The sequence below is a fragment of the Borostomias antarcticus genome (genome assembly GCF_949987555.1).
Source record: "Borostomias antarcticus genome assembly, chromosome: 25".
In the NCBI taxonomy this organism is placed as follows: Eukaryota; Metazoa; Chordata; class Actinopteri; order Stomiiformes; family Stomiidae; genus Borostomias; species Borostomias antarcticus.
In genome coordinates this window covers 5515728-5525727 of record NC_140258.1, presented here as the reverse complement: position 1 = coordinate 5525727, position 10000 = coordinate 5515728, and the positions used below count along the sequence as shown (strand labels likewise).

The window sequence follows — 10000 nt, the reverse complement described above, 5'->3', positions numbered from 1 at the left end:
TCTACAGGGAATCTGACTTTAACAGCCACTGTTGACTTCATGCTAATCACCCTGCGCGGGTTTTCGTGTGTCGAGGCCTGTAGGAGTGACATTTGCTTTCTTTAATTGCGAAGCAGAGCATCTGAGAGAGGCCCAACCCTCTGTGGGCGCGCGCGATCCCCTCCGAGGGGCTGACCTTCATCAGCACGGACGATTACGGCAAATAATTCACCCTTCAAAATTACTGTAAACAAATTGACTTTGGGGAAGGAAGAGAGGGGGGGGGGGGGGGGGGAGGGGAGGGGGAGGAGGGGAGGGGAGCTGATGGTGACGGTGGATGTTGGGGGGCAGCTGCAGCTTGCAGACTGAATGCGCACACACACACATACACCCAAACACACAAACACCACACACATACACCCAAACACCACACAAATACACACGCCTCGGAAATCCCAAAGCCCCCCCACCCCCCCGCCCCCACCTCCCCAAACACACACAGAAAGGACCCATGGAGCGACAGCGACTCGGGCCCTAAGCCGCCTACCCCTTCTGCCTGGTCATTTGCATATGTCTCAATGCACAGCCTGCGAGGAAGCATGTGCTGAATGGGGGCCGTGGTAAAGTGGATTACACAGGCAGCGCAGACGATCGGAGGATGGACACGCACAATGCACCCTCAGCAGATGACAGGCATGGCGGCGAGGGGACGAGGACCGGAGACACGGGAGACGGGGCGCGCCGGCGAGCTGCGCCGCAACGTCACCGCCGACTTAGTAACATAGGGAATCGGACCGGGAGGAAAAATCGTCCGGTTCTGCTTCAGACTTATTCAAGTTTTTTTTTTGTCTTTGAAGCGTACATATCTGTGTTTTTGCGCGAAACGCTCTCTGTTTGTAGAGTAGCCCGTACGGCCTGGGATCTGTTTGCGTACGCGGGCCGATCGCCGGAATAACTTCAAACTGATCCCAGATCTGAGCCGAGGTCAAAGCTGCTCTATTGAGACGCTGGGACAGGTCTGCCGTGGCCCTGCGCAGACCCTTTGTTCTGCCTGCTGAAATGTGTTGTAATTGTGCTGTGGGATGTCCAGATGGTCGGCTGATAGTGCAGCTGATGGGATTATACCTTTTACCTCTCCCTGGACCATCTGTTCCCTCTGACTCTCTCTCTCTCTCTCTCTCTCCCCCACTCTCTATCTCACTCCCCCCTCTCTCTCCCCCACTCTCTGTCTCTGCCCCCCTCTCTGTCTACCCCCCCCCCTCTCTCTGTCCCCCCTACTCTCTCTCTCTCTCTCTCTCTCTCTCTCTCTCTCCATCACTCTCTCTCTCTCTCTCCATCTCTCTCCACCCAGCAGTCTGGATTCACTTGTCTTTATTGCATAAACCCTAACAGCATTACAGCCACTTGGCATGTTAATGTGCCAGCCAGGCGCTGCAGGCTGTGTGCTGAGTCTATCAGGGCGTCCAGACCTCTGGAGTGGGGAGACACAGGTAAGGAGCATGTGGAGGTGTGTGTGCGTGTGCGTGTGCGTGTGTGTGTGTGTGTGTGTGTGTGTGTGCGTGTGTGTGTGCCTGAGTGTGTGTGGAGGTGTGTGTGTGTGTGCGTGTGTGTGTGTGTGTTTGTTCGTGTGCGCTAAGAGAGTGATTCTGTTGACATTTGTGTCTGATCCTAGACATGTTTGAGTGAAAGGCAGTCAAAAGGCACATTCAGTTTTTTGTCCAAATGAATACCCTGGTGTGACAGCTCACACAAAAGGCTGAACAGATATTCCCCCTCAACACCAATAGGGGGCAGCACTTGTTGATCAATGCCAGTTGAGAGGATGCCTCCCTCGGTCACCCAGGCGCATATCAGAGCCTTCTCACCCAGTGAACTCCCAGGGAAGAATGTGTTGCTAATTTAAAGCACGCTGTCTGTCTGCTTGCCTGGTGTCAGCCAGCGATGGAGGACACGGATAGGATTACGTTTTATGAGCGAGTATCCTGTTCTCATGTGTCCCGTCTAGGGAGCGTCGGAGAGAGTGACTCAAACAGGCCGAGGTTTCGTTTATGCTAACGCTGTTACTGCATGAGGGTTGTGGTCGGGGGAGCGAGACAGAAAAGCTCTTTTCTACCCTGGACGTGTTAAATAGTGCGAGTCACAATAGCTCCCTTTCTCTCTCTCTCGCGCTGTGTGGAGTGTCACTCTTGTGCTTTGAAGGGTGTGGTGAGGAGGAGTAGAAAGGGATGGGGTTGGGTAACCTGTACGGAGCGCGCGCGCACACACACACACACACACACACACGGAGGGTCCCGTGGGACGGGAGGAACATGGAGGAGAGGGCTCAACCTCTTTAATTGCTCTGCTCATTAAGAAGCTGGTTGCTAGGCGATCCACACCTATCGTGTCATAAACCTGAGACACACAAACAGAACGTCAGCGCGCATAATGACTTCGGTGCTCCGGGCAGGGCCTTAATTATTTGATTTTGTTCTCCAGTAGAGGAGCCATTAATAAAGACAAAAACAAATAGATGAGCTTTTTTCCTCCACCAGGACTAGAGTGTACAGAGATGTATTAATTGTCTAGTAGTCTTCTTTTTTTTTTTATAACCTTTGTTGTATTAAACATTACATTTGCTTCTGGTGATAGAACCATTAATGCCCATTACTGTGCAGAGAGAATGTGGTTTAAGTCAGCGGTGTATATAAACTGTTTGCCCAACCGTAATTGGCTCTTGAAATCTGAAGATAAGCAATTTGCACAATTGGCCCACTCATTTTTTTCCATAATCTTTTAGCTGTGTGCGCTCTCATCTGTGAGCGGGGCCAGGGGGGTCAAAAGGTTATGTTTAGCGCATTTTACTTGTTGTATTTCCCATGGTTTGGTGGTCCTGCTTTTCTCTGTTTTTGGCAGCGTAGGCAATCAGTCTATCATATGGAATCAGTTGGAAGAAAAACAGTAAGTTCTGTTTTTCTCATCGTCTCTCCCCCTCCTTCCCCTTAGTCTCTCCCCCTCCTCCCCCTGGTCTCTCCTTCCCCTTAGTCTCTCCCCCTGGTCTCTCCCTCTCCTCCCCCTGGTCTCTCCCTCTCCTCCCCCTGGTCTCTCCCTCTCCTCCCCCTAGTCTCTCCCTCTCCTCCCCCTGGTCTCTCCCCCTCCTTCCCCTTAGTCTCTCCCCCTGGTCTCTCCCTCTCCTCCCCCTCCTTCCCCTTAGTCTCTCCCCCTGGTCTCTCCCCCTCCTCCACCTGGTCTCTCCCCCTGGTCTCTCCCCCTCCTCCCCCTGGTCTCTCCTTCTCCTCCCCCTAGTCTCTCCCTCTCCTCCCCCTGGTCTCTCCCTCTCCTCCCCCTAGTCTCTCCCCCTCCTTCCCCTAGTCTCTCCCTCTCCTCCCCCTGGTCTCTCCCTCTCCTCCCCCTGGTCTCTCCCCCTCCTTCTCCTAGTCTCCCCCTCTCCTCCCCCTAGTCTCTCCCCCTCCTTCCCCTGGTCTCTCCCCCTCCTCCCCCTAGTCTCTCCCCCTCCTTCCCCTGGTCTCTCCCTCTCCTCCCCCTGGTCTCTCCCTCTCCTCCCCCTGGTCTCTCCCTCTCCTCCGCCTAGTCTCTCCCCCTCCTTCCCCTGGTCTCTCCCTCTCCTTCCCCTAGTCTCTCCCTCTCCTCCCCCTGGTCTCTCCTTCTCCTCCCCCTGGTCTCTCCTTCTCCTCCCCCTAGTCTCTCCCCCTCCTTCCCCTGGTCTCTCCCTCTCCTCCCCCTGGTCTCTCCCTCTCCTCCCCCTGGTCTCTCCCTCTCCTTCCCCTGGTTCTAGTCTCCCCCCCTGGTCTCTCCCCCTGGTTCTAGTCTCCTCCCCCTGGTCTCTCCCTCTCCCTCTCCTCCCCCTGGTTCTAGTCTCCCCCCCTGGTCTCTCCCCCTGGTTCTAGTCTCCTCCCCCTGGTCTCTCCCTCTCCCTCTCCTCCCCCTGGTTCTAGTCTCCCCCCCTGGTCTCTCCCCCTGGTTCTAGTCTCTCCCCCTGATCTCTCCCCCTGGTTCTAGTCTCTCCCCCTGATCTCTCCCCCTGGTTCTAGTCTCTCCCCCTGTTCTCTCCCCCTGGTTCTAGCCCCCCCGCCCCCTGGTTCTGCTCTCACAGCTGAAAGTGCAGCACCCAGCCACAGGAAACTGACCTCACAGCAAATTCTTAAGCAATTTGATCATGTTTCACGTAGGTTTTTACAACAAATGTAGGTGCAATTAACATGTTCAACAGATTGGAAACAGTATAGCATTCGAAAGCAGGAATGGCCAGTAGCATTTTAATCACCATTATCATTACTAGAATTATGCCACACCTTGTAATGTAAACTATTTCCAATCCAATTTCAACAGTTTTCATGAGGGAGGCAAGTAGCAACTTAGAGAAAAGAGTGAGAGCAACGGAGCTAGGAAGGAAACGAAACAAACTCAGAAACTACTCTAAACATCTGGAGGAAATAAGATGAGATGAGAAGTATGAGAAGGAGAGAGGGGAAAGAAAGCATAGCAAATTAAATGGTGTAAAATGTGCCTACCATTCTCCAGATAAGGAGGCGTACCTTCTGAAGGGTCGAGTCTGCGAGCCCTCCGCCCATGCTTGGAGTTGTTGTGGACGAACATGTTGTCTGAGACGGCCAAGACATGGCCGTCCACATTGACGGTAGTCGATACGACAACCTGCAACAAGAGTGAAGGTAGAGCGTGTCATTTAGCAATCCGTAGAACACAGACGGAATCTGGCTAGAGCGTTGAACCTCAACTCTGTAACCGTGTTGGTGCCTGGTGTTTGTGTACTGCTAGTATTGACTCCCCCCGGTACCCAAAGAACCATTAATGTTCTCCTTCTCTAACGACTGTCACCTCAACAGACGCACAGAAACATCGATCAGCTCGTCCAGCTGTTTGAGCCGGTTCTCGCTTTAAAACACGACCGCGGACGAAGCGACTGATTAACAAGGTGAACGACCCCCGGTTTTCTTTGTTAAACAAACAGTTTTCACAGGATCCAGTTCCAAGTCATACCCCACATATCAGAATGCTTGTTTTTGTTGTTATTTTTTGCCCACCGCATCTCCAAACAGTGGCGTGCGTATGAAAGGCCGGCGTGTTTCTGAGCCGGAAACAGAGAACCCTTCTCAGGTTCGCTTCGCCGGTAACTGACCTCAGTGTAGCGGTGGAATTCGGGCGGTGGGGGGGGGGGGGGGGGTTGGGTTGGATAGATGGAGGTGGTTGTCGGGGGGGGGGGTCTTTTTTGGTTGGTTTGTGGACGGAGGGAAGAAGGGAGGTGGGGAGCAGGGGGAGGAGGGGGGGGTGAAAGAGCTCCATTCTTGTGTACAGGTTCAGAGCTAGGCCAAGCCCAGGATGATGGATGTGGCTCTCTCTGGCCTCCAGCTGGTTCGGGGGGTAATAAGTGAGTGGAAGGCATGCTGAATACACAACCTTGGCTGGAGAAACACCTACACTGGAGCATCTGGGAAATCTATTTGGGAAAAACCGGCATTCTGGTTGTTGGACCGGAGACAGGAGATAATCGCCAAAAATATTGGGAGGCATTACAATGCTCCAGCATGCCAAAATTGAACAACAGCGCTAAATCATATTAATAGATTCCATGCTTTTGGCTATTGTGTTTTTTAAGGGATAAATCTCCATTTGTTGAGAAGAAGCAGATTGAAAAGGCGGAAAATGTTCCATTAAGGGTAAAGGTAATGCTAACACAAGTCTGAATGATATTAAAGGACCAGAAGCATATCCAGATCTCTTATGGACATGGGCAGTGTGATGGTACAGAGATGTAGTCAACAACACTCCCTCCCTCTCCACTCTGAGAACCAAGGTAGGACTGTTGGTGACATGGGAAAGAGTGTGTGTGTGTGTGTGTGTGTGTGTGTGTGTGTGTGTGTGTGTGTTGGGGTGAGGGGGTGCATTTTGTTTGTTTGTTTGTTCACTCGCTTGCTCGTTCGTTTGTGTGTGTGTGTGCGTGTGTGTATGTACCTGTCTACACACCCTAACCCTAACCCCCCTCTCTACACACCCTGACCCTAACCCTCCTCTCTACACACCCTAACCCCCCTCTCTACACACCCTAACCTTACCCCCCTCTCTACACACCCTGACCTTAACCCCCCTGTCAACACACCCTAACCTTAACCCCCCTGTCAACACACCCTAACCTTAACCCCCCTGTCAACACACCCTAACCTTAACCCCCCTCTCTACACACCCTAACCTTAACCCTCCTCTCTACACACCCTAACCCTAACCCCCCTCTCTACACACCCTAACCCTAACCCCCCTCTCTACAGACCCTAACCTTAACCCCCCTCTCTACACACCCTAACCTTAACCCCCCTCTCTACACACCCTAACCTTAACCCCCCTCTCTACACACCCTAACCTTAACCCCCCTCTCAACACACCCTAACCTTAACCCCCCTCTCAACACACCCTAACCTTAACCCCCCTCTCTACACACCCTAACCTTAACCCCCCTCTCTACACACCCTAACCTTAACCCCCCTCTCTACACACCCTGACCCTAACTCTACCTGCAGTATGTGGGTCCACCGGGATAACTAAGCTGGGACAGAGAGAGAGAGAGAGTGTGTGTGTGTGTGTGTGTGTGTGTGTGTGTGTGTGTGTGTGTGTGTGTGTGTGTGCGTGCGTGTGTGTCTTGGAAGGCTAGCTCAGAGTTAACACTGTTGTTGCATGTGGTGGGCGGGCTTCTCCTCCCTTCTGTGCTGTGGTTCAGAAAGCTGTCAGAGACACAATTGATAGACCTCTTAAATCCGGTATCCCTATTTGTGTCAGATGGTATTCCCCAATAAATATTCTTTACATGTGTTCCACAGAGCATTGATTCTCTCTCCTTCCCATATCCTTTTGTGTGTGTGTGTGTGTGTGTGTATTTCTTTGTTCATGTGCTTTTGTCTTCCTACAGTATCATGCAACTTTGAAATGACAACTTGTTGTGTGTGACATTAACGTTTGTGTTGTGTGTGCATGTATGTGTGTGTGTGTGTGTGTGTGTGTGTGTGTGTGTGTGTGTGCATGTATGTGTGTGTGTGTGTGTGTGTGTGTGTGTGTGTGTGTGTGTGCGTGTGTGTGTGTTTGTGCGTGTGTGTCGCTGACGCTGCAGGCTCAAAACTCACCTCTTCCAGAAGTCCCAGCAGGATCCTATCTCTTGAAACGCTTTCGCTTTAGAACTAGATTATGTTCTTACTTCATTATGCTCACTTGGAGATGCACTTTTGTTCTGGCAAGTAGTAGTTCACTGACTACCCACGTTAAAAGCAATTATTGATTGATTGATTTTATTTATTTTTAAGGCAGGGACAAGGTACAGTAGACATTTACCCTATAGAATAGGGAGAGATGCACTGTACAAGGTTATAGCTAGACAGCTAATTTCCAATATTGTGAGTTGCTTTGGATAAAAGCATCTGCTAAATGACTGTAATGTAATGCAAATGTAATGTGCATGTGTGTGTGTGTGTGTGTGTGTGATAAAATATGTTTCGCAATGATTTTGTGCAACTTAAAGTTACCTGGAATCTGCGCATGTCTCGAGGATTCCCTGCATTCTTCAGACAGTTCTGATTGCACTTGAGGAAGAATTTGAGGAAGAATCTGCAAGAGAGCACAAAACAAACACACCCTTTTAACTACACAGTACATTCAACTGAGATCACCAGTTTCCAAAAGCTCAGCCAAGATGATAGGGCGATGGACAAGGAACCTATTCCATCCTGCCATCAGCGCAACCAATCAGATCATGTTCACATAATCCAACTGCCACACATTATGTAATCTAACTGTTACACATATTCTAACAGTTACACATAATCTTATTACTGACATCGCGCCACCGTTCCACAAGGAAGGAACAGCCTCATATTATGACATATTATAATCGAACTGGCTGTTCCTTCCTTCAAAGAAAAATATTCCATCATCAAGCCTTTACTATCCCTTCACCCGGGTTCACTGCCTTCTCCAACTCCCATCTGCTACTAACATACAGGAAGTCACTTGATATTCCGCCCACCTATTTAATCCCAGAACGCCCCCTGTGCAATTAAAGTTCTCCTGTTCAATAGGGAGGCGTCAGGCGCACCTGTGACCAGGTCTTGTTTGAAGAGCATCAGGATAAGAGACCTAACAAGGTGAAAGCGCCCCACAAAACTTATAGTCCTGTCAGGCAATTAGGCGGCCACCTCTGGGACCACAACATGCCACACACACACACACACACACACACACACAAACACACACACACACAAACACATACACACACTGGTGGGTGGGTGAAGCAATTATGCCACAAATTACAACCGGGCTAATCGTCTCCGAACAACTGTCTCATCTGAAGGAGAACCCGGCCTGGTTCGTCTGTCCGCCCGGCTCAGCGCTCCAGCTTGACAAACATTCGCCAGTGAACGTCAAATGTGGGATTTTCATTGAAAAAGCCTCCTGTCGCAAGCTGGGCTTTAAACATCACCTCTGCATGTTGCATTAGATAGAATGATCAGGGAGACAGGGAGAGGGAGCTTAAGTGACTGACTTGTTTCCCCGTGTCCTGGTACATGTAATACTGCACATCGTCCCTGCGTCCCTCTAATACTGCCTCCCTCTCTTCCGCTAATCCACACCGTGGGATCAATGCAAATCTGCCACACATCTGCAAATGCATAATGCAATGACTAGCTTGTCACGTAAAGAAAATATACTATGCGGAATCGCAAGAAGTCATGCTCCATGGCTCCCTGATGTAAACACTTAGACTAAGAGAGGCTAATTTTTCACCTCGCTCTACTTGCTTCACGTGTGCTACAACGGTTGCCATTTAAAAAACGTCAGTTGGCTCACAGCGTTTCTGCCACTTACTGGTATTAGCTACCACAGACTGCGTGGACGTTTTAAATAGTTAAATAGGGAGCCTGCGGCCGGCAAGGATGCTTTCTCAACACTTACGCCACACTCTCTCAGAGGGCCGGCGCTGTAAATCAGGGTCTGAAACGACCCCTAACCTCCGGGCACGTTAACACACGCACCGGTCATTCAGAAGCGTTCTCCGATAGACCCCGCCAGCACCACTGTGGGCCTAGGACAGGTGAGACAATATTTTCCTTCCACGTCCAAGAAGCTTTGGCTGTGACATCAATAAGAGACATTTTTAGCCAGAACGCCGACTGCTTCTTGGTGTGTGGCTAGGCCATAACAAAAACCATGACTTGTCATTAGGGCATTTCTCTTGATTGTGTTCGCCGTGCGTTCTGGTTGCATCTGCTGGCCGATCATCAGAGTGACCATTATGTACTCTAATTCCCTCACCTTGGCTTTATTTCCCAGCAGACTCATAATGCGGAGCAGCAGACATCTGTGGAAAGCAGACTTGAAATACGGCTTTTATTTGTCTGTCGCCTCTCATACAGATTGGGTTTGACTAGTGCATGTGTGTGTGTGTGTGTGTGTGTGTGTGTGTGTGTGTGTGTGTGTGTGTGTGCGTGTGTATGTGTGTTAGTGTGTGGCTGTGTGTGTGAGTGTATGTGTGTGTGTGTGTGTGTGTGTGTGTGAGTGTATGTGTGTGTGTGTGCGTGTACTGTGTGTGTCACTAGGAAAGATACAATTTATATGACGGGAAAAGATAAAAGTATTTCTTGTCAATGCACTGATTTTATAAAAGTAACAAATTACTTTTACTGTCTGTTTTCCTTTGTCTAATGCAATCACATCCTGCATTGATTTCACTACTTTAAAATGAAAACTTAGGAAATAATAAACTGAAGAAATCGACAACAGGGGAACTAAACATAATCTCACTTTCATGAACCAGAGCTCATTTAAGTTTACTGTTATGAAGATTTCCCAGCTAAAAAATAATCTTCAATTTAGCCGTCTGAGGCAATGACTGCCATGTAGCATCTATTACATTAGCGTTGGTTAAGATTCTACAGTACATGAGCATGGTGTAAATTGGTCCTTGGTGAGAAGACAAGCAATTAAGATAGGCCTCTTTCTCTCTCACTTACTTCTTAAATATCCA

General features: G+C 49.9%; 1 protein-coding gene across 7 annotated transcripts in view; it reads right to left on the bottom strand.

The window, feature by feature from the left end:
* The window catches only part of LOC311325742 (transcription factor COE3), a gene marked incomplete at both ends in the record, with an annotated part of 73257 nt that overhangs the window by 20392 nt on the left and 42865 nt on the right, over positions 1-10000 (bottom strand). For 4 of the 7 annotated variants that reach the window (XM_084458491.1, XM_084458489.1, XM_084458490.1 and 1 more), the window contains 2 exons: positions 4491-4632; positions 7503-7584. In XM_084458491.1, the coding sequence (XP_084314617.1) occupies positions 4491-4632; positions 7503-7584 (224 nt within the window). The remainder of the gene's footprint in view (positions 1-4490; positions 4633-7502; positions 7585-10000) is intronic. The other 3 variants (XM_084458492.1, XM_084458494.1, XM_084458495.1) reach the window with 1 other exon arrangement.